This window comes from Giraffa tippelskirchi, chromosome 12 (genome assembly GCF_054371585.1).
Source record: "Giraffa tippelskirchi isolate mGirTip1 chromosome 12, T2T-mGirTip1v1.2.pri, whole genome shotgun sequence".
NCBI classification, from domain to species: domain Eukaryota; kingdom Metazoa; phylum Chordata; class Mammalia; order Artiodactyla; family Giraffidae; genus Giraffa; species Giraffa tippelskirchi.
The window spans coordinates 74,488,648-74,512,062 of record NC_137286.1 but is presented as its reverse complement, the minus strand read 5'-3'; the positions used below and the strand labels follow the sequence as shown (position 1 = coordinate 74,512,062).

The 23,415-nt window shown below is 37.8% G+C and overlaps 1 protein-coding gene across 8 annotated transcripts in view; it reads left to right on the top strand.

Annotated features, from left to right (window-relative positions):
- Positions 1–23,415, top strand: part of TDRD3 (tudor domain containing 3) — a 197,371-nt gene that overhangs the window by 77,694 nt on the left and 96,262 nt on the right. For all 8 annotated transcript variants that reach the window (XM_081550321.1, XM_081550322.1, XM_081550320.1 and 5 more), the window contains 2 exons: positions 13,969–14,129; positions 18,857–18,998. In XM_081550321.1, coding sequence (XP_081406447.1) covers positions 13,969–14,129; positions 18,857–18,998 — 303 coding nt within the window. The remainder of the gene's footprint in view (positions 1–13,968; positions 14,130–18,856; positions 18,999–23,415) is intronic.

The following is a 23,415-nucleotide window of genomic DNA, read 5'->3' as shown; positions in this document are numbered from 1 at the left end:
AATATGAGCATATGAAAAAATGGGCCTCTCAAAATCTCTACTGAAGCCACAGGAAGTGCTTTCAGAAGTAGTGACAGAGTAAAGAAAAATAAATTGTGATTTTAACTACTTGAAAAGGACTGTGGAAGATGAAACTTTTTATTCTCTTAATTTTAACACACTTTGCAATAATGATGGAAGATTTATCAGAACTTAATCATACTGTCTTCAAGAAAATTAGAGATACCAAGGGAACATTTCATGCAAAGATAGGCACAATAAAGGACAGAAATGGTATGGACCTAATAGAAGCAGAAGATATTAAGAAGAGGTGGCCAATACAAAGAAGAACTATACAAAAAAGATCTTCATGACCCAGATAACCATGATGATATGATCATTCACCTAGAGCCAGACATCCTGGAATGTGAAGTCAAGTGAGCCTTAGGAAGCATCACTATGAACAGAGCTGTGAGGTGATGGAATTCTAGTTGAGCTATTTCAAATCCTGAAAGATGATGCTGTGGAAGTGCTTCACTCAATATGCCAGCAAATTTGGAAAACTCAGCAGTGGCCACAGGACTGGAAAAGGTCAGTTTTAATTCCAGTCCCAAAGAAAGGCATTGCCAAAGAATGTTCGAACTACCGCACAATTGCACTCACCTCACATGCTAGCAAAGTAAGGCTCAAAATTCTCCAAGCCAGGCTTCAACAGTGCGTGAACCGAGAACTTGCAGATGTTCAAGGTGGATTTAGAAAAGGCAGAGGAACCAGAGATCAAATTGCCAACATCCATTGGATCATCGAAAAAGCAAGAGAGTTCCAGAAAAGCATCTACTTCCACTTCATTGACTATTAAGGCCTTGACTGTGTGGATCACAACAAATTGTCAAAAATTCTGAAAGAGATGGGAATACCAGACCACCTGAGCTGCCTCTTGAGAAATCTGTATGCAGGTCAAGAAGCAACAGTTAGGATTGGACATGGAACAACAGACTGGTTCCAAATCAGGAAAGGAGTACGTCAAGGCTGTATATTGTCAGCCTGCTTATATGACTTATATTCAGAGTACATCATGTGAAATGCCGGGCTGGATGAAGGACAAGCTGGAGTCAAGATTGCTGGGAGATACCTCAGATACGCAGATGAAACCACCCTTATGGCAGAAAGGGAAGAAGAACTAAAGAGCCTCTTGATGAAAGTGAAAGAGGAGAGTGAAAAAGTTGGCTTAAAACTCAGCATTCAAAAAACTAAGATCATGGCATCTGGTCCCATCACTTCATGGCAAATAGATGGGGAAACAATGGAAACAGTGACCGACTTTGTTTTTTCGGGCTCCAAAATCACTGCTGATGGTGACTGCAGCTATGATATTAAAAGACGCTTGCTCCTTGGAAGAATATCCATGACCAGCCTAGCAGCATATTGAAAAGCAGAGATATTACTTTGCTGACAAAGGTCTGTCTAGTCAAAGCTATGGTTTTTCCAGTGGCCATATATGGATGTGAGAGTTGTACCATAAAGAAAGCTGAGAGCTGAAGAATTGATGCTTTTGAACGGTGGTGTTGGAGAAGACTCGTGAGAGTCCTTTTTACTGCAAGGAGATCCAACCAGTCAATCCTAAAGGATATCAGTCTTCATTATTCATTGGAAGGACTGATGCGGAAGCTGAAAGTCCAGTACTTTGGCCACCTAGTATGAAGAACTGACTCATTAGAAAAGACCTTGTTACTGGGAAAGATTGAAGGTGGGAGGAGAAGGGGTGACAGACGATGAGATGTTTGGATGGCATCACAGACTTGATGGACTTGAGTTTGAGCAAGCTCCAGGAGTTGGTGATGGACATGGAAGCCTGGCGTGCTGTAGTCCATGGGGTCGCAAAGGGTTGAACACAACTGAGTGACTCAACTGTACTGAATCATACTCAGGAAGTTCTTCTTTGTTTATGACCCTATTTTAGGGTTGACAGAAATTGTGATGCTTATGTTGTTAGGTATTGATAAATTCATTCCTCAAGGAAGTTGATAAAATTATAGAAAGAAATGGCTAGTAGATTTTTCATAGTATCATAGAATGTCTAAATTTAAATAATTTCCTGATTCCTATGTTCAGACTGTAGATATGTGGTTCTATGTCATCTAAACTTTGGGGAGTCTGATTGTAAATAATATTATTTAACATCAATCAATTAATAAACTAGTATAGTCATTTAAATCTGATATTCCATATCAATTGACATGGCTAGAGTTCAGATGACACAGATGTCTTAACCAAAGGAAAGGAAGGAATGAAGCTTAGATGATTTCTTTTCGGCCTCTGAGAATATTTCCAGTATATACCTCATATTGTTTATTAGAATTAGAGCTCTTTCTTCTTAACTATTGAAATTTTTGCAGTAATTTCTTTCACTTGCTCCTTATTGCTCATGTAAAGTGAAAATCAAATGTTGAATCTTGGGCAAAAAGTAGTCCTTGTTTTTTATTACTTTCATTTAAGTAGGATATCTATTTTGCTTTAGGGTTGCTCTTGACACTAGTTGAAGAAGGATTTGAAAGTTCTCATTCAGTTTTGTGGATGCTTTTAGATACAGGGTTAAAGTTAGGATTTAGGATCTTTGTATTTTATTCTGTGTTTTATTTAGATCTAGTACTTCCCTATTTTTTGACTGCTTTTTATAATTAATTGCATATTATAAACAGTATAATGAAGAAATCATTTTATCTGATCTTTTATTTATATTCTAGAATCTTTCTGAATTGTGTGGAATTAGTCTTAAGACCTGTTGGTTCAAATTGAGAATCGACTATAAAAGACTGTGTAATTCAGGAGTTTCTCTGGAGAGTCTAATAAATATTTCCTCCTTTTTTACTTTGGTTTTGAATTGATTGAGAAGGAAAGAAGTGGCAAATGTGGGCCAAAATGTGCTGTGCTTAGTTGCATAGTTGTGTCTTAGTCTCTTAGTCTATGCGGCCCCATGGACTGTAGCCTGCCAGACTCCTCTGTCCAAGGGATTTCCCAGGCAGGAATACTGAACTGGGTTGCCATTTTCTACTCCAGGGATCTTCCCAATCAACTTTACCGTTGACAAAAATTAATTTGGAAGATAGAGCTTGGTAGGAGAGACAAATGGATGCATTAACTGAAGCACAAACCTGGCAGATTTATACATTCACTGTGGCAGTGCCAGTCCAGTGAAGAGGCTGAGTAGGTACCTCCTCCTCAGGGTCCCTACTTAGATCCCAAGAAATGAAGGGTGAAGATGAGCCCAACATATACAGTATATTCTTCCCAATCAGATAAGTAATTTCATAGATGGGTATTTTAGTCTCATGAGGCTTTTGTATCAAATTCCCACAAACTTGGTGGCATACAATAACAGAGATTTATTCTTTCATGGTCTGTGAGCCAGAAGTCTGAAATCAGGGTGTCAAAGAAGGGTTGGTTCCTTTTGGAGCCTCCGAAGGAGAGTCTGCCTTATGCTCCTCTCGTAGCTGCCGGTAGCTGTGGGCAGTCTTTGGTGTTCCTTGGCTCCTAGATGTGTGACTCCAACTTCTGTCTCCTTTTTTTTTCTTCAACAGCCTCTGTACCCAGTGTCTTTGTGTTTATTTCTCCTTCTCTTCTAAAGACACTCATCATTGTGTTTCTCCTAATCCAGGATCATCTCATCTTTAGATACTGATCTTAATTAGATATATCAAGTCCCTTTTTCCAAATAGGACTATGTTTACAGGTTTCATGTGGACCCATCTTTTCGTAGGGCCACTATTTAATTCATTAAAAGAGATGAAGAGGCTGAGAGTTGGAGTGAAAGTGAAGAAAGTGGAAGTCGCTCATTCGTGTCTGACTCTTTGTGACCCCATGGACTAAACAGTCTGTGGAATTCTCCAGGCCAGAATACTAGAGTGGGTAGCCGTTCCCTTCTCCAGGGGATCTTCCCAACCCAAGGATCGAACCCAGGTCTCCTGAATTGCAGGTGGATTCTTTACCAGCTGAGCCACCAGGGAAGCCAAGAATTGGAATAATGAAATAAACTTGCTGCTTGCTAGGAAACATGGAGTTGGAAGCAAGTGTTCTTCCTTAGCACTCCTAGCTTTTTGTTCTCATGATCAATCAGTTGTAGGAGATGAGCAAAAATAGTCCTGTTCTGCGTGGTTGGCATTGTCTTCAATTTGTGTTTCTTAGGCAGAATCTTTTAAAGCCACTTTTTCATTTTTGTGATCATTAATGGTTAAAACTAGGTCATATTATCAGTATATTCATTTAACTGCATGCAAATAAATGTCAATTTGTCACAGTACATTGAAAACAAACAAACCAGTGAAGGTGCCATGTCAATACCCCTGTGATGTAGATTTTCCCAAATTCTGTTAAGATGCCTTGTGCCTGTATGTCATATGGGCTGAGTGAGAGTGCCCTTGTTGCTCCAATTATGAAGTATTAATAATATTTAATTTCTTTGTTACTAAGAATTAAATAGAAACAGTTGTTTTCATCCCACACTTAAGTGAATGTACATGCCAAAGAATCATTTTGGTTCACATAGGTCTAGATCTTCACTGATTGTCTAATAGAACTTTTTGCAGTGATGTAGGACAGTCTATATCTGTGTTGTGCAAGTATAGAATACTCAAAATGTGATTCGTGTGACTGAGAATTGATCTTTTAATTTCACTAAATGTTAATTAATTTAAATGTAAATTTAGAAAGTTTAATATGGTTAGTGGACTCTGTTGGACAGCAAAGGCTAAACGTATGTCAGTCTCTAGGCTAAAATATTGGGAGTAGTAGAATAAAGAAAATGATGAACTTTATAAGAACCATAACATGCCTTTGGTTTAAATGACTTTATTTTAATGGCATTAACAAAAATAAAAGAAAAAAATTATTCTGAATCAGTAGCTTTTTGTTGTTGAAGATTGGCTTATTTCAACTTAGAATTTTATTTCATAACAGAAACTTAGATGTAATTTTTGTCTCTTTTCTCTAATTATATTCTTGAAAGACCCTAGCCCTTCTTCTTTTGTTGTTGTTTTTAGTTGGTAAGTCATGTCCTAATCCTTTGTGACCTGATGGACTATAGCCCGCCAGGCTTCTCTGTTTGTGGCATTTTCCAAGACTACTGGAGTGGGTTGCCATTTCCTTCTCCAGGGGATCTTCCTAACCCAGGGATCCAACCCATATCTCCTGCATTGGCAGGTGAATTCTTTACCACTGAGCCACCAGGAAAGCCCAATTATATTCTCTAGGGCTAAATTTATAACAATTATTTCTTTGTAGGCAAAATACTAGTAAACATAGGGTAGAAATTTGTCAACTTGGGAACATGCTTACTCAAGAAATTAAGTGTAAATGTCTTTTCATATTTCTTTTTCTCTTTGTTAAAAATATATATTGAACTAATATGTACAAAAAGATATTACTTAAAAGTCTTTTTATAACAAAGAAGCTTTTTTTTCTTTGTCAGAATGATAGTACTTAAAAGTATAATATTTTATAATGTAGAAAGTATCAGCTCGTTAAATTTATTTTTCATACATATAAGCGGATTTTGCTCCCATTCTCCCGTTATGCCATAGCATTTTATTATATTAAAACCTTTGACTTAATACTTAGCCTATCAATTTTCTTTTTGTCTTTGATTAAAATATGGCTAGAGAGAATATTTCTTCTCCTTATTGCCAATGCATATAATATAGCATTAGATTTAAACTCACTTAAAGAGGAAATATGAAAATAAATGCAGTTCGCACTTCTTAGATTTTATGTAGTTTAAATTTTGGAATTTTTTAAATTCCAGAAGAGGGTGTACTTTATTTATTTATGTTTTTAGTAAAGAGATTTTATTTAAAAGAATTATTACATGTTGAGGAAATGACTGTTGCAATACAGGGAAGGGGGCTTTTGTAATAGGGAGAACACTTTGACTACAGATCTGCAGGTATCTCTAAATTCAACTTTAGAACTTACCTTTGAGGATTCTGAAAGAGAAGGCATTAGAGTAAGTCATCCAGAGGTCATGACTTCCTGTTGACCCTAGCACTGGATCTGGACAATCAGAGACTCTTTGCCTCTTTCCTGTACTTGGAATGTATGTGCTGCCCACCATTCCCACAGTGTGAGCTGGGTTTAAGGATGTAGCCCTGAGAGAACAATGTGCTGTTGAGGCCATCTGGATGGTACATGTGACTGAACCCAGTTAAAACCTTCATATGCACTTTTAAAATTGTGATGGATGGCTACAGAGATCTACTTACGTTGTAGCCATGCAAGACAAACCTCCTGTGTATGTTCTCTTACTTATAAACCTGCCACTTAACCTATCTGGAGTGAACCCCCCCCCTTTTTCTTTTAAATATTTTTAATAAGTGCATTTTTGCTATCTGGAAATCACAGAATTTTTTATATTAACCAGTTGCATTCAATATTTAAAAAGAAATAAACCTGCTACTTCAAAGAAAATCACAGCTGGCATTCAGTAGTAATCTTTTGTATAATATGATCTATGCTTGAGGCCAACTTATTACCCTCTTTCCTCCATTTAAAATTTTTAAATTAGTTTATTTTAATTGAAGGATAATTACTTTAAAATCTTTTGGTGGTTTTTGCCGTACGTCAGCATGAGTCAGCCACAGGTGCACATGTCCCCCCATCCTGACCCCCCCCACCTCCCTCTCTACCCCATCCCTCTGGGCTGTCCCAGCGCACCAGCTTTGAGTGCCCTGCTTCATGCATTGAACTTGCACTGGTCATCTGTTTTACATATGATAATATGCATGTTTCAATGTTATTCTCTCAAATCATCCCCCCCACCCCCCGCCTTCTCCCACATAGTCCAAAAGTCTGTTCTTTACATCTGTATCTCTTTTGGTGCATTTCATAAAGGATCATTGTTACCATCTTTCTAAATTCTTTATATATTTGTTAATATACTGTATTGCTGTTTCTCTTTCTGACTTACTTCACTCTGTATAATAGGCTCCAGTTTCATCCACCTCATTAGAACTGACTCAAATATGTTCTCTTTTTATAGCTGAGTAATATTCCATTGTGTATATGTACCACAGCTTTCTTATGCATTCGTCTGCTGATGGACATCTAGGTTGCTTCCATGTCCTGGCTATTGTAAACAGTGCTGCGGTGAACATTGGGGTACACATGTCTCTTTCAATTCCGGTTTCCTCGGTGTGTATGCCCAGCAGTGGGATTGCTAGGTCATATGGCAGTTCTTTACCAGATCCCAGGTTTTTAAGGAATCTTGACACTGTTCTCCATAGTGGCTGTACTAGTTTGCATTCCCACTAGCAGTGTAAGAGGGTTCCCTTTTCTCCACATCCTCTCCAGCATTTATTGTTTGTGAACTTTTTGATGGTGGCCATCCTGACCAGTGTGAAATGATACCTCATTGTGGTTTTGGTTTGCATTTCTCTAACGATGAGTGATGTTGAGCATCTTTTCATGTGTTTATCAGCCATCTGTACGTCTTCTTTGGAGAAACGTCTGTTTAGTTCTTTGGCCCACTTTCTGATTGGGTTATTTGTTTTTCTGGTATTGAGCTGCATGAGCTGCTTATTTATTTTGGAGATTCATTTTTGTCAGTTGTTTCATTTGCTGTTAACTTCTCCCATTCTTAAGGCTGCCTTTTCACCTTGCTTATAGTTTCCTTCATTGTGAAAAGCTTTTATTTAGGTCCCATTTGTTTATTTTTTCCTAAGTATTTTATTCTTTTCATCGCAAGGGTTAATGGGATTGTTTCCTTAATTTCTCTTTCTGTTTTTTCATTTTAGTGTATAGGAATTCAAGGGATTTCTGTGTATTAATTTTATATCCTGCAACTTTACTATATTCATTGATTGCTGCTGCTGCTAAGTCACTTCATCGTGTCCAACTCTGTGCGAACCCATAGACGGCAGCCCACCAGGCTCCTCTGTCCACAGGATTCTCTAGGCAAGAATACTGGAGTGGGTTGCTATTTCCTTCTCCATATTCATTGATTAGCTCTAGTAATTTTCTGGTTATACCTTTAGGGTTTACTATGTAGAGGATCATGTCATCTGCAAACAGGGAGAGTTTTACTTCTTTTCCAATTTGGATTCCTTTTATTTCTTTTCCTTCTCTTATTGCTGTGGCTAGGACTTCCAAAACTTTGTTGAATAGTAGTGGTGAGAGTCGGAGAAGGCAATGGCACCCCACTCCAGTACTCTTGCCTGCAAAAATCCCATGGACAGAGGAGCCTGGTGGGCTGCAGTCCATGGGGTCGCTAGGAGCCGGACACGACTGAGTGACTTCACTTTCACTTTTCACTTTCATGCATTGGAATAGGAAATGGCAACCCCACTCGAGTGTTCTTGCCTGGAGAATCCCGGGGACGGCGGAGCCTGGTGGGCTGCCGTCTGTGGGGTCGCAGAGAGTCGGACATGACTGAAGCACCTTAGCAGCACAGCAGCAGCAGTGGTGAGAGTGGGCACCCTTGTCTTTTCCTGATTTTAGAGGAAGTGCTTTCAATTTTTCACCTTTGAGGATAATGTTTGCTTTGGGTTTTTCATATATGGCTTTTATTATGTTGAGGTATATTCCTTCTGTGCCTGCTTTCTGGAGAATTTTTATCATAAATGGGAGTTGAATTTTGTCAAAGGCTTCCTCTGTATCTATTCAGATAATATAACGATTTTTATCTTTCAATTTGTTAATATGGTGTATCACATTGATTGATTTGTCAATATTGAAGAATCCTTGCATCCCTGGAATAAAGCCCACTTGGTCATGATGTATAATCTTTTTAATATGTTGTTGGATTCTATTTGCTAGAATTTTCTTGAGGATTTTTGCATCTATGTTCATAAGTGATATTGGCCTGTAGTTTTCCTTTTTTTTTGTGGCATCTTTGGTTTTGGTATTAGGGTGATGGTGGCCTCATAGAATGAGTTTGGGAGCTTACCTTCCTCTGCAAATTTCTGGAAGAGTTTGAGTAGGATAGGTGTTAGCTCTTCTCTAAATTTTTGGAGTTCTAAAACTTCTCTAACTTTGGGGTTCTTCTTTTCTTCTTTTTGTAGTTGCTTTAGGTGTAAAGTTACATTGTTTATTTGATGTTTCTCTTGTTTCTTGAGGTGTAGGGTTGTATTGCTATGACCTCCCTCTTAGCACTGCTTTTTCTGAATCCCATAGGTTTTGGGTTGTCGTGTTTTCATTTTCATTTGTTTCTATGCATATTTTTATTTCCTTTTTTATTTTCTCCATGATCTGTTGGTTATTTAGAAGCGTGTTGTTTAGCCTCCAAATGTTTGGATTTTTAACAGTTTTTTCTTGTAGCCGACATCTAATCTTACCGCATTGTGATCAGAAAAGATGCTTGAAATGATGTCAGTTTTTTAAAATTTACCAAGGCTAGAGTCATGGCCCAGGATGTGCTCTATCCTGGAGAATGTTCTGTGTGCACTTGAGAAAAAAAAAGGCAAATTCCATTGTTTTTGGGTAAAATGCCCTATAGATATCAATTAGGTCTAACTGGTCCATTGTACCATTTAGAGTTTGTGTTTCCTTGCTAATTTTCTGTTTGATTGATCTATTCATGGGTGTAAGTGTGGTATTCAAGTCCCCATTATTATTGTGTTACTGTTAATTTCCCGTTGCATACTTGTTGGCATTTGCCTTATGTATTGAGGTGCTCCTATGTTGGGTGCATATATATTTATAATTGTTATATCTTCTTCTTGGATTGATCCTTTGATCATTATGTAGTGTCCTTTGTTTCTCATCATGGTCTTTATTTCAAAGTCTATTTTATCTGCTATGAATATTGCTACTTCTGCTTTCTTTTGGTCTTCATTTGCATGAAATATCTTTTGCAGCTCTTCACTTTCAGTCTGTATGTGTCCCTAGGCTTGAGGTGGTCTCTTGTAGACAGCATATATAGGGGTCTTGCGTTTGTATCCACTTGGCCAGTCTCTGTCTTTTGGTTGGTGCGTTTAACCCAAAAAATTCCTTTTCATTTAAGGTAATTATTTTAGGTAACTTTCTTTACATTTAAGGTAATTGTTGATAAGTATGATCCTGTTACCATTTCCTTTGTTGTTTTGGGTTCGTTTTTATAAACCCTTTCTGTGTTTCCTGTCTAGAGAGGATCCCTTAGCACTTGTTGAAGAGCTGGTTTGGTGTGCTGAATTCTGTCACTTTTTACTTGTCTGTAAAACTTTTGATTCCTGCTTCATATCTGAATGAGATCCTTGCTGGGTAGAGTAATCTTGGTTGTAGGTTTTGCTCTTTCATCACTTTAAGTATGTCCTGCTATTCCCTTCTGGTCCGCAGAGTTTCTATTGAAAAATCAGCTTTTATCCTTATCCCCTTGTATGTTATTTGTTGCTTTTCCCTTGCTGCTTTTAATGTTTGGTCTTTGTGTTTAATTTTTGTTAGTTTGTTTAATATGTGTCTTCGGGCATTTTGCCTTGGGTTTATCCTGTTTGGGTCTCTCTGGGTTTCTTGGACTTGGATGACTTTTCCTTCCCCCCTTTAGGGAAGTTTTTGACTGTTATCTCCTCAAGTTTTTTCTTATCCCTTTTTTTTTGTCTTCTTCTTCTGGGACAGCTATGATTTGAATATTGTGACATTTAACATCATCCCAGAGGTCTCTGAGGTTGTCCTCATTTCTTTTTTTCTTTTTTCTTTTTTAATTCTCTGCTTCATTTATTTCCATCATTGTGCCTTCCACCTCACTTATCCTCTCTTCTATGTCAGTTTTTCTACTGTTGGTTCCCTGCAGAGTGTTTTTAATCTCAGTTTGCATTGTCCATTATTGATTGACCCTTCTTAATTTCTTCTAGGTCCTGGTTAAACATTTCATTCTTCTCAATCTTTGTCTCTAGTCTGTTTATCTGTAACTCCATTTTGTTTTCAAAATTGTGGACCATCTTTACTATCATTATTCTGAGTTCTTTTTCAGGTAGACTGCCTATCTCCTTCTCTTTTGTTTGGTTTGGTGCGTTTTTGTCACGTTCCTTCACCTGATGAATATTTCTCTGCCTTTTCATTTTGTTTAGATTGCTGTGTTTGGGGTTTCTTTCTGCAGGCTAGAAGGCTGTGGTTCCTCTTAATTTTGAAGTCTGCTCCCTGTGGGTGGGTTGGACCAGTGGCTTTTCAGGGTTTCCTTGGGGGAACTTGTGTCTGTGTTCTGGTGGGTGGAACTGGATCTCTTCTCTCTGTACTGCAGTCAACTGTCCAGTAGTGAGTTTGGGGATGTCTGTGGATTTGGTATGGCTTTGGGCAGCCCATCTTTTAATGTTCTGGGTTGTGTTACTGTTTTGCTGGAGAATTAGTGTGGTGTTAATTAGCTGGCTTGTTGGCTCTTGGGTGGAGCTTGGTTTCCTTGTAGGTGTGGAGACTTTTGGTGGACTCTTGCCTACTGATGTTCCCTGGAGTCAGGAGTTTTCTGATATTCTAAAATTCTGGAGTTGAGCCTCCTGCCTTAGGGTTTCAGTCCTTCTCCTACAGGAGTGTCAAGACTTCTCCGTCCATACAGCACAGAAGATAAAACCCCTAGGTTAATGGTGAAACAACTTTCCACAGCCAGGAACACCCAGAGAGATTCACAGAGTTTTATAAACAAGAGAAGAGGGAGGAAGGAGATAGAGGTGACCAGGAGGAGAAAAGGGAGAGTTAAAAGGGGAGAGAGCAGTCAAGCCAGTAATCAAGTCCCTCAGTGAAAATAGATACTGAAGATTAGATTCCTGAAGGTATAAAATTGGTAGCAAATATAAAAAAGCAAAGATTAAAAACTAGAATAGAGATTTGACTCTCAAAAATACAATATAAATAATACAAAACAAAATCAGTCAGAAAATGAAAAAAAAAATGTGTATGGAATTTGTTTTAAAAAATAGGTCTTTTTTTTTCCAGAAAGATAATAGTAGGCTATAAAAATGAAAGTTAAAGGAATAATAAATAATTTTAAAAAAATTACAAAGTGGTAATAGTAAAAATATATCTAGGAATTTCTCTGGCACTGTTGTGGGCATTGTCGGGTCAGTTCAGTGTTAGATAGTCCATTGTTCCGGCTTATACTTCTCAAGGTCTACAGGTGCCCCTCAAATGTGCAGTCTCAGCATTAACTGCAGGGTTTTAGTCTGTTGACCTGTCACCTCCAAGGCGTTTCCCCTTCTTTGTTTATTTTGGCTTCTTCTGTTGCAAGTCTCTTCTGTGTCTAATTTCCGCCCTGATACGAGGGGATGAAGGTGGCCACTTACTTAGGCTCACTCGTTTAGGTGTCCTGTGGAGAGGGGGGGACACTGCAAACACATACCTCTGGCACGCATGGGGGTGCTCGCAGTGGCTGGGCCACACCTGGTTTGCCGCAGGCCAAGGAGGCATGTACTTTCCGGTCCACACTGCTCAGGCTCCAGTGTTCTCTGCAAGGGCACTGTCCCAAGTGGACCTTGTGTTTCGTACACTTCCCAGGTCTAAGCCACTGAGGTTGTCGGGTGCTCTGCAAGGGCACAGACGCAGATGGGCTGTACGTTTTGTACCCTTCCCAGTCCAGGCAGCTCAGGTGACTGGTTGCTCAGCAAGGTCACTGTCGCAGCTTAGCCATGGGTCTCTCTCACCTCCCTGGTCCCGGCCACTCGGTTTGCCGGGGGCACCACCAAGGCATGTCCCAGGTGTGCTGTGTGTCTCCTCTGGGGAGCTCATCCAGGCTGCGACCCTCCTGGCAGATGTCAGTTATCCAGGATCCCAGAAGATGTGGTTAGCAGCTGGCAGCCTGCTCACAGTTTGGTGGAAGACTTGGTCTCTGGCACTGAGATTGCAGTGGCCCCTTGCCTTCTGGCTCTGGCTGTCACACACTTGAATCTCTGCCTCCCGGGAGGGAGGGCCCTAAGCAGCAGCTGGCTTGGTCTCCTTTGGTATTTGCTAGGGCACAATCCTTTGTTCTGTGAGTGTGCCAGGGGTCACCATGAGGCATCAGAACCTTTAAAGGGAAAGATCTTTTTTTTTTTTTTCTCCCTGGCAATGCCACGGTTTGGGTTGCTATGTCACATTAGCCCCCTCAGATTGTCCTCAGGGCATTCAAGCCCGGTCCTCACCCTAAGGACTGACGATGCAGCCCACGCCTCCCTGCCCAGCTTCCACTCACTGCTGGCAAACGCGAGTGTCTGAGCTGCTTCTCCACTGGTAGTTGCGGTTAGGCGCATATTCTGTGTCTTTTTTTCTTCCTGTTACATTGCCCTCAGATTCCAAAGCTCCCCACTGACATGCCTGTGAGAGGGTTTCCTGTTGTGTGAAAACGTCTCCTTCTTCACGACTCCCTCCTCAGGACGGATCTCTTTCCCTAAATCCTTTGTCTCTGTTTTCGGCTTTTATATTTTGTCCTACCTCCTTTCAAAGAGATTGGGCTGCCTTTCTGGGTGTCTGGTGTCCTCCACGAGCATTCACAAGTTGTTTTGTGGAAATTGTTCAACATTTAGATGATCTTTTGATGAATTTATAGTGAAGAAAGTGGTCTCCCCGTCCTATTTCTCTGCCATCTTGGAACCCCAAGGGTATACTTTAAACATGATACTTTTGAACAGAAAACAGTCCTTTCCACTGTTGTTGTAAAGTTTATATCCCTTAAAAAGTTGCCAAGGTCTTTAATTCCAGCATGTCTGTTAATGTACATGGGTGGAAAAGGGAGGCTATATGTGAACAATTCAGAGCACATAAGATGAAAAACATCTTTTAATATAACATTAATTCAGAAAATAACTTTTCCCCTAACATTTTTCCTTTGTTTTCTGAAAATTAATTCATAATTCTATTTTAAAAAATCCTTCAAAAGACCTTTTTGAAGTTTTATCTTTAAATAAAGAAAAAAACCCTGATGTATGTAGCAGTTTAAATTTTGAGCTTATTTAATTGCAATATCATTATAAATAATAAAGTATAACCATTAAGGAAAAGAGAAAGTTTAAAGGGAAAAACAGTGCTGTGGCTAAAGGTGATATTTATTCCTTTGTCTTCTGACAGCTTGAAGGTCCATGTGTTTTGCAAATTCAAAAAATTCGCAATGTTGCTGCACCAAAGGATAATGAAGAATCTCAGGCTGCACCAAGAATGTTGCGTTTACAGATGACTGATGGTCATAAAAGTTGCACAGCAGTAGAATTTAGTTGCATGTCAAAAATAAGGTAATTGGCTCTTTATTGTGTATATTTGTTGTGTTTAAAGGTCCTATTCACAATGGATTTTGTTCCTAAGACCTTTGAAAAGAAAGCATGAACTCTTAAGTACATGTTACAGTTTTTCAGGGTAAATTAGAGAGTTTGTACTATATCTGTAAAGAGAAATAGTTTAAATTGGATTTAGTTGCTTTAATAACAAAAACAGAAATTTAAGGTTTTCTTACATGGAAAATAATGTTGTCAGTTTTATCACTAAATTTTAGATCATTAACAGAAAGTGAAAGTGAGGTCTCTTAGTTGTGTCCGACTCTTCGCAACCCCATGGACTGCAGCCCACCAGGCTTCTCCGTCCGTGGGATTTTCCAGGCAAGAGCACTGGAGTGGGTGCCGTTTCCTCCTCCAGGGGATCTTCCTGACCCAGGGATCTAACTCGGGTCTCCCGCATTGGAGGCAGACGCTTTACCGTCTGAGCCAGATTTCTTTAAATATGCTACAGTTTCTTCCTTGGCAGTTAGTTGTGTCCATCACACTGTTTAGTGGTTTAGAAAACTTATAGGCAAATGAGTTTTCTTGGGGGAAGTGATTGAAGCTAGAGAGGTTTGTATGTTACTCCACTTTCTAAGAGGAGAAATAACTCTCTAAGGAAACATTTCCAAATCCTTCTTTTGCCTGTTTTTATAATAGCCTTTTAGAGTCACACCTGTTGGAATGGAAAAAGCAGAGAGGCAAGGGAAAGTTCTCCATTATTTTCAGTGTCTCCAGTAGATCCGTTTGAACTCTTTTTTCTGAAATGGGAATTTTCATTGGACATTTGCAAACAGTCCCCCTCCCTTTTTTTCTTTTCTTAGTCATTTTATATGCTTATGTTTGCTGCTCAGGGTCTTTTGAGCTTTTTCCATTTAATATTAATACTGAGACCATACTTCTCTCCTGCCCAAGCATTTGTTCTAACGTTTTTATCTGGTGCTGGAGGGTCAAAGATAAAAAGAATTTAGATTTTGCCCCCAAGTAGCTTATATGGCAATGAGATAAGCACACAGCATACAGATTATGATATATATATCACCTGAAATGAATAGGAGTTCAGGAAATTGCCTGTACCTAGGAGAGCCAGAAATGGGACTTACAATATGAATAGGTATTTTGAGAGATTTGGTGGGGGGATAGCACATGCAAAGACAGGGTATCCTGACAACAGATGAGTGAGAATTATACTTAGGGGAGCTTAGGTGACTGGCATGGTGGTATATGGGAGGAAATATGGTAGGTTGAGGCCTTGTATTCCACATTCAGCGATCTCGTTCTTTTTTTCTTCCTTCAGCTAGTGTCTGCCTTTGGTGAGGGAGGCTCCTTCCTTAGAAGATAATATATATGTTCGTCTAAAATGCTGATTTTCATACACAAAGTGAGGTATATTGACTTTGTGATTATGTTGTCTTTTCTTTGAAGAGTAGGATGATTCCCACTTTTATGGAGAAATACAGGCTTTCCTCCTTTGGCACATTTAGTGAACTCCACAGGAGTTCGCAAATGACTGGGAAGGAAGGCTTGCTATGTAATGTCTCATTCTCTCATTTTACTGCTGTGTATTTTTCTGCGGTAAATGAAAGCACAAGATCGGCCCAGAGAAGAGGGTCTTTTATGCTGTTCACCATTTTCTTTTGTTGAATTTATTACATTTTGACAATTGAAAAAAAATGTTGCTTCTTTCTCATTCGCTCATCATTGAAACAGCATGACTACTTTTGGTTCTATAGAAACAACAGCTTACAGAAGTGTTTGCCCATGTGAACAACTTGGGAAACTATTTTCAAAATAAGTTTGGTGGTTAGTGGTTGTCTTAGAAGAAAGGTACAAGAACTCACTAGGGAGGATAAACCAAGAATTGGTATAGAATGTGTTTTCTCCACTGAGCATTGCATTTCTCTGGGGGTGCTTCTTTCCACTCATCTATCGTACCTCCAGCCCCACTTCTTACTGTATTTTTTTTTTTAATTTCAATGAAGAGAGAATAAAGGAACTTTGGAGTGCCAATCAAGTATTAGTTAAATTGCAGTATGCTCTCTGAGTAAGTTATGACCCTAGAAGTGATATAATAAAGATTATATTAAAATTTTAGCACCTGTTTATTCTTTTGTGGGAATAGAATTGTAATTCGGAGACTGTAACTCTTTATCAATTATCCTAGTGAGATTGTATGTCTGACTTCAAATAATTCACTATCTATTCCCTCTTAACCTATTAGAGAAAGAGTTTGGAAAGGTACAGTCATTTTACATAAAGATAACTCATTGTCTGCTTTCACATTAGCTTTTGGTTTTAAAAATATATTATCACAATGGAAATGCCCCTGTAATTTGCTTCCTACTTTTTAAGGTCTTATGTAGTTTCTTATATTGCTAATTTGTGATTTATACATTTTCATTGCACTTACCAATTTTATCAATATGTTAGAAATTATTGCCTAAAAATGGCTCTAAAGAACACATTGGTTTTATGCAAATATTGTAATTCATTAGTAATTTCTTTAGAGGTTAAGAGTAGGGCAGCCTGGTATTCTTGGTGCTTATTATTTTTAATTTATCCCTAAATGATGACTATAGAGTTAGAAAATCTGTATCTGCTGTTTACCTAGAACTGGGAAAAACTTCCCTTAGTGTATCTGTATTCACTTGTTGCTGATTTTGAAGTTTGATAGGCATTGTGCAAAGTTCCCTACATTTATCACCATATAGCTCTCTACTTAAGAGTTAGGTTAGGCAAGACTGTCCATGACCATTTGTTTTGTTAAGTTACATAAAATGACTAAGAATGATTAAGCGTGGGGTCCTCAGGATAATTTTTACCAAATAATGTTTTACTCTGTATGGGATCTTTGAAACCTTTAAAATAGGCATATTCTATTTCTTCTTGTTAACGACCATTTTATGAACCATTTTGCTTCAAAATAAACCAGAGATACCAATGCTTTCATTGATTTGCTTTTTTAAAAAATTAATTAATTTAGTTTAATTGGAGGATAATTACTTTACAATATTGTGGTGGTTTTTGCCATACATTGACATGAATCAGCCAAGGGTTCTCCCCATCTTGGGTAGTAACATGTGTCTCCCCACCCTCCCCCCATCCCCTCACCAATTGATTTGCTTTTGCACTATCACCCACTCCAGTATTCTTGCCTGGAGCATCCCATGGACAGAGGAGCCTGGCAGGCTACAGTCCATAGGGTTGCAAAGAGTCAGACACGACTGAAGTGACCTAGTACACACACACGCATACCACATGGTGAATTTTATGAATTTTTTAAAATGTGACAGTGTGAAAACCTTTCAGCATGATTTTCTAATTTATCCTAAGTGCTTTAGGACTGTCTTTATTCCTCTTTGCAGTTCTTTACCCCTTGCTGCTATGTTTGAAGAGAGACAGTGGGGCTTAGTATATATGCTTTTACTTTAGGATAAACCTGTGTGATGAAATGAATTTCTTCCATTTTTTCCTTTACTGAAAGACTGGTAGGAGGATAAACATTTTTTTCTCTGGTTTTTGTAAAAGGGGTCATTGTGTGATAATGTTTGTCCCAAATCCCTATTATGGAAAAATCCTTTTGAAGTCAGTATGCTTTAGAGTAAATAACTCTCATTTGATCTTTAACTGGATGGTTAACAAAAAGAACATTGTTTTATGTGGATTGCAGTAGCTTATATAGATGTTAAAGGTCTCGGTTTCTTACGGATGTTATCTCTTTTGTATTGGAATTTAATTTTTTAACGTACTATAAAATGAGGTTTGAAAAAATGGAAAATTCTTTCCATTTTACATTTCTCTCCACATGTTAACACCTTGTAATTATCAAGGCAGAATTGTTTAACATCCTTTCAGATCATAGACTCCAAGTATCTTAAAAGAAGGAGCTGTAAACATTGCACTGAAAACTTGCTTTAAAGCTTTACCTGACCTGTTAGGGTAACTCTGGGCGTGCTGCAGTTCATGGGGTCGCAAAGAGTTAAGACACGACTGAGCGACTGAACTGAACTGAGCTGACCTGTTAGTTTGTAGGTGAACAACTGATAATAAGCTTTGAATGGTGCTAATAAGAGTTTAGAAATTCTCTCTATAAAAAATGGTTGCCCTTCCTCCCCAGGTGATGTAGTAAATTTAGACTATAGTTCAACTGTTATTAGTAAATGACAGTGGTGTCCACAAAATTTTGCTTTGTACTTCTCCTTCAAATTTGATTATTTTTATTGTGTCAGTATGAAGAAAAACCTTCAGATTTTTGATATATCATATTCATTAAAAGACAGTTTCCTATTTGTATTGATAATGTATTAAAAGTTGTTTGTGCTTAATAAAAGACTTCTTTTAAACACCTTAAAAAATGAGCTTTGTAAAGCTCAGGGGAAAAAAGAGCAAATCTTATATTTATACAATATAATAGAGTTAAGGAAGTACTTTCACATCTTTTGTTCTCTTGAAGTTCATGAGCTGTGATTTCTATTATACATATATTTTCACATGTAGAAAAAAATTAAGGTAGAAAATGACAGTCTTTACCTGGTCTTCTGACTTCCTCCCTGATGACCTATTCACACTATATAGCCCATCACCTGAAAAATAGTTTTCACATTAGTACATTTTGAAGAATTTTACTAGGTCGCAGTATGGGGCTGAATTCCAGTTTGGGGAAGGAGCTTAAATGTGTTTTAACTCTGTTTTTTTTCCCTTTGCTTTAGCCTAAACACACCACCTGGAACTAAAGTTAAACTTTCAGGCGTTGTGGACATAAAAAATGGATTCCTGCTCTTGAATGACTCTAACACTACAGTTCTTGGCGGTGAAGTAGAACACCTTATCGAGAAATGGGAGTTACAGAGAGTAAGTGTAGACTAAGAAGAATGGTTTGAACTTTTAAAATATTACACTCTTTTTATTATAGTCTCTCTTTTAAAGGATCATCCTATAATGAATAGTAAAATTATTTCTTTATGCCAGAGTTGAATAGAGTGGAATACAGTGATCTGTACAGAAATTATATACCTTTGTTTAAGCATATTGTTCTTCTAAAACAGATGCCTTTTTTAAATATTTGTTATATTTTATTACATACTTTATAAGTCAGTGTTTACTGACAAGTTTTTAAAACTGCCAGGATACCAGTTATAAGCTATGTGTAATATTGTTTTTGTTTTAGTCACCAAGTCATGTTCAACTCTTTTGTGACCCCATGGACTATAGCCTGCCAGGCTCCGCTGTCCATGAGATTTCCCAGGCAAGAATACTGGTGTGGGTTGCCATTTTCTTTTCTGGGGGATCTTCCCGACCTAGGGAACAAACCCACATCTTCTGCATTGGTGGGCGGATTCTTTACCACTGAACCACCAGGGAAGCCCTATGTATAATATACCCATGTATAATTCTTTCTGCAGAAAACAAGTGTTTGTGCATGTATATGAATAACGTGTATTTCTCTTATCTATACACACACATAGATACAAGTGAAAGCAAATTAGAATTTCACTATAATGAAAGGATTCTTGTTGCATTTGACTTTCTAGTCACATTAGTTGATGTTTTCACCATTTATGTTAACGGTATCTTCATCCTCCTAGTCATCTGTGTTATCTAATAATCATCCTTCTACTTTGCTTCTAGCCACCAGTTCTGTTGGTCAACTGCAATCAGATCTCTCATCAGTGTCTTGCTCTCAGGTTCCATTGATACTACTGTAGTATAAGTCTCTGGCCTGGACTATTTGTAGTAGCCTTTTAGCTGATTTTACCACATATCTTTTTTCTGTCTTCTAATTTATTGTACTCTACCAGAGTATCTTTAACATAACTCAGACCAGTGCTACACCCTACTTTTATTTCACATACCTTAGTTGGGGATTCAAGGTCATTTATAATCTAGCCCTAGTTCTAGTTTATCTTTTCAGCTTTCTTAATTTTTTTCATGTAGGTTTTGTTTTAGCTAAATGGAACTACTTACTCTTCCTTTGATTCTCTAGGCTATTCTCAGTTGTTCTTTTGAAAAAGAGGAAAGATTTTCCCAATTTTAAGATAACTCGTCTTAGTTTCTCTTTTATTTTTTTAAAATTATTTTATTATTTTTATTGTTATTTTATTTATTTTTATTTTTTGGCTGTAATGTGAGGCATGTGAAATCTTAGTTTCTCAACCAGGGATTGAACCCTTGGCCCCTGAATTGGAATGGCAGTCTTAACCACTGGATCACCAGGGTAGTCTCAGTTTCTCTCCTAATTCGTGCATGACCATATTGTCCCCATGCTTTTTTTATTTTGGTTTTATTTATTTATTAATTTTTAAAAATTATTTTAATTGGGGGATAATTACTTTACAATATTGTGATGGTTTTTGCTATACATCAACATGAATCGACCATACTTTTAAACTCAAAATGCTTGTTTTTTCACATGGTGAAATAACTGTTTCTTTATTGAATTCTTAGAATACTTTATTCATGGTATGAAGAAGCATATTATTTTTTTATCTATCAATAAAATTATATTTACTTCTTATCTCCTTTGTAAGCTTTTTGAGGTCAGAATTCCTGTTTTTGTTATTTTGATTCAGTTCTACATATATCTGTTGAACAGTGTGTATGCCTTGTGCTGGACTCTTGCATCTGTATATAATGTAATCCACCTAGCAATCTTATAAGAGAGTGTAATGTCCATATGGATCAGAAAATAGGCTTTAAGAACTGTTAAACTTATTTTATGATTATAGCTAATAGGAGATGGATCTGAGCCTTCCTGTATCTCCAGAGTGATGGCCCTGAGTCTTACATGTAATAAATAAAGCAATTTGATAGTTTCATATAAATAGCCAAGTTTATGAACTGTGAGTTTCCTAGAGAATCTCACCCATTTCTTGTGATCTTTTCCTTTTATAAGTTGATATATTGTATCCTTAGAGATTTTTTTAAAATGTGTTAATATGTGCTCAAGTCAAACATATTATACATAATTTTTCCAACCCATCCAAAACTATTAATAATTAAGCACGTATTCCAATATCAAATGGCAGAGTTGATCAGTGGAAAACTGCAGTTACTTTTGCACCAACCTACCTCACTAATTGTGAAGTAGATAAACATTCCTCAGAAATTCCTCATCTCCAACATGCAAACACACACAGACAAACACATATACTCACACACACACACACACACACACACACACACACACACACACGGATCAGTGGTAGTTTGACAATTATCCTTGTAATGTTTTATTATATGTTTTTGCACTTAGTTTTCTGAGAGCCATGCTAGTTATTTCTTTTTGTGCTGTGCTCAGTCACTTAGTCATATCCGACTCTTTGTGACCATGTGGACTGCAGCCCGCCAGGCTTCTCTGTCCATGCGGATTCTCTAGGCAAGAACTGGAGTGGATTGCCATGCTTTCCTCCAAGGGATCTTCCCGACCTAGGAATTGAACCCAGGGTTTCCTGCATTCCAGGAGGATTCTTTACCAGCTGAGCTACCAGGGATGCCCTATTATTTCTTTCTAAAGCCTTTTGAAAAAAAAAAAAACGCCCCAGTATTTCTTTTTAGAGGGCAGTAAAAATTTACATGAAAAAGTTTGAAAACATCTTGATAATAGTTCTCTTTGGTTTTGTTTTTTTTTTTTTTAAATAAATTTATTTATTTTAGTTGGGGGCTAATTACTTTACAATCTCTTTGGTTTTATAGTTATTTTATTTTGGTAACCATAGTGATGGAGAAATCATGGAGAGTTCAAATTACTTGCGCATCTGGCAGGTGATGATACCCATAGAAATCAAAGGTACACATAAAAATCATAAACCATAGAGTTAATTTTGGAAGCAGTGGGGTTTTCTTGTGCAAGTTTTATGGGTTTAGCTCTTTGGCTCTTAAATTTAAGTGTTTGATCCATTTTTAACTAATTCTTGAACATGGTGTAAGTAAAGGGTAAAACTTCATTCTTTTCCATGTGGATATCCAATTTACCCAATACCATTTGTTGAAGAGACTCTCCTTTCCCTAATGAATGACCTTATCACCTTCATCAAAAATCACTTGAACAGCAAGGAGATCAAACTAGTCAAAGCTTAAGGAAATCAGCCCTGAATATTCATTGGAAAGACTGATCCTGAAGCTGAAGCTCCAATACTTTGGCCACCTGATGCGAAGAGCCAACCCCTTGGAAAAGACCCTGATGCTGGGAAAGATTGAAGACAGGAGGAGAAGGGGGCGACAGAGGATGAGATGGTTGGATGGCATCACCAACTCAATGAACATGAGTTTGAGCAAATTCCAGGAGATAGTGAAGGACAGGGAAGCCTGTTGTGCTGCAGTCCATGGGGTCGCAAATAGTTGAACACAGCTGAGCAACTGAACAACAACAAAATGCATGCAAGAACCTGTTTCTGGGTTCTTTATTCGGTTAGTCTGTCGTATTGCCACTGTTTTGATTACTATAGCCTTGTAGTAAGTTTTGTAATTGAAAAGTATGAGCTTTTTTCAGGATTATTTTGACTATTCAGGGTCCCTTGAGATCCTGTATGAATTTTAGTGTGGATTTTTCCATTTCTGTGAAAAATAGTCTTAAGATTTTGATAGGAATTACAGTGAATCTCTAGACCTGTGTGAGTAGTATTAATATCTTATCATTAAATCTTCCAAGTCATGACCCTTTCATGTCTTTTCATTTATTGATATCTTCTTCAATTTCTTTTAGCAATCTTTTGTAATTTTAATTGCATAGAACTTCTGCTTCTTTGTTTAAGTTTATCCCTAAATGTTTTATTCTGTTTGATTCTAGTATAAATGGAAACCTGTATCTTGCAGTTGTTTTTTGCTCAGCCTAGTGCTCGGCAGTGAGTTACGGGAGATCCTGTGCACGTCTCTGGAGCATCTTTTCTGCACAGGACTCTCTTTTTCAAACCTCTGCCTCAGGGCTTCCAGTTATTTCAGTCCGCCTTGAGTTATGAGACTGATTTTCTCGACGTAGCTTTCTGGGCCCTCTGTCTGTGTCATGTCTCAAGCAGAAAGGCAGAGCTCACCTGTTATTTTTTCTCTTTCTCTTTGGACTTACAGTCCTACATTACTTCTTGCCATGTGTCATAAAACATTTGTTTCTTATGTGTTGTCCATATTCCTAGTTGTAGAGGGAGATTTAAGTCTTGACTCTTATACATTCATCAGGATGGAAAGTAGAAATCCTGTAATATGCTTTTTACTATATAATGTGTATTGGAAAATGATATTATTGGCAGCTTATGTGAACTATAAGAAAGTCATAGCA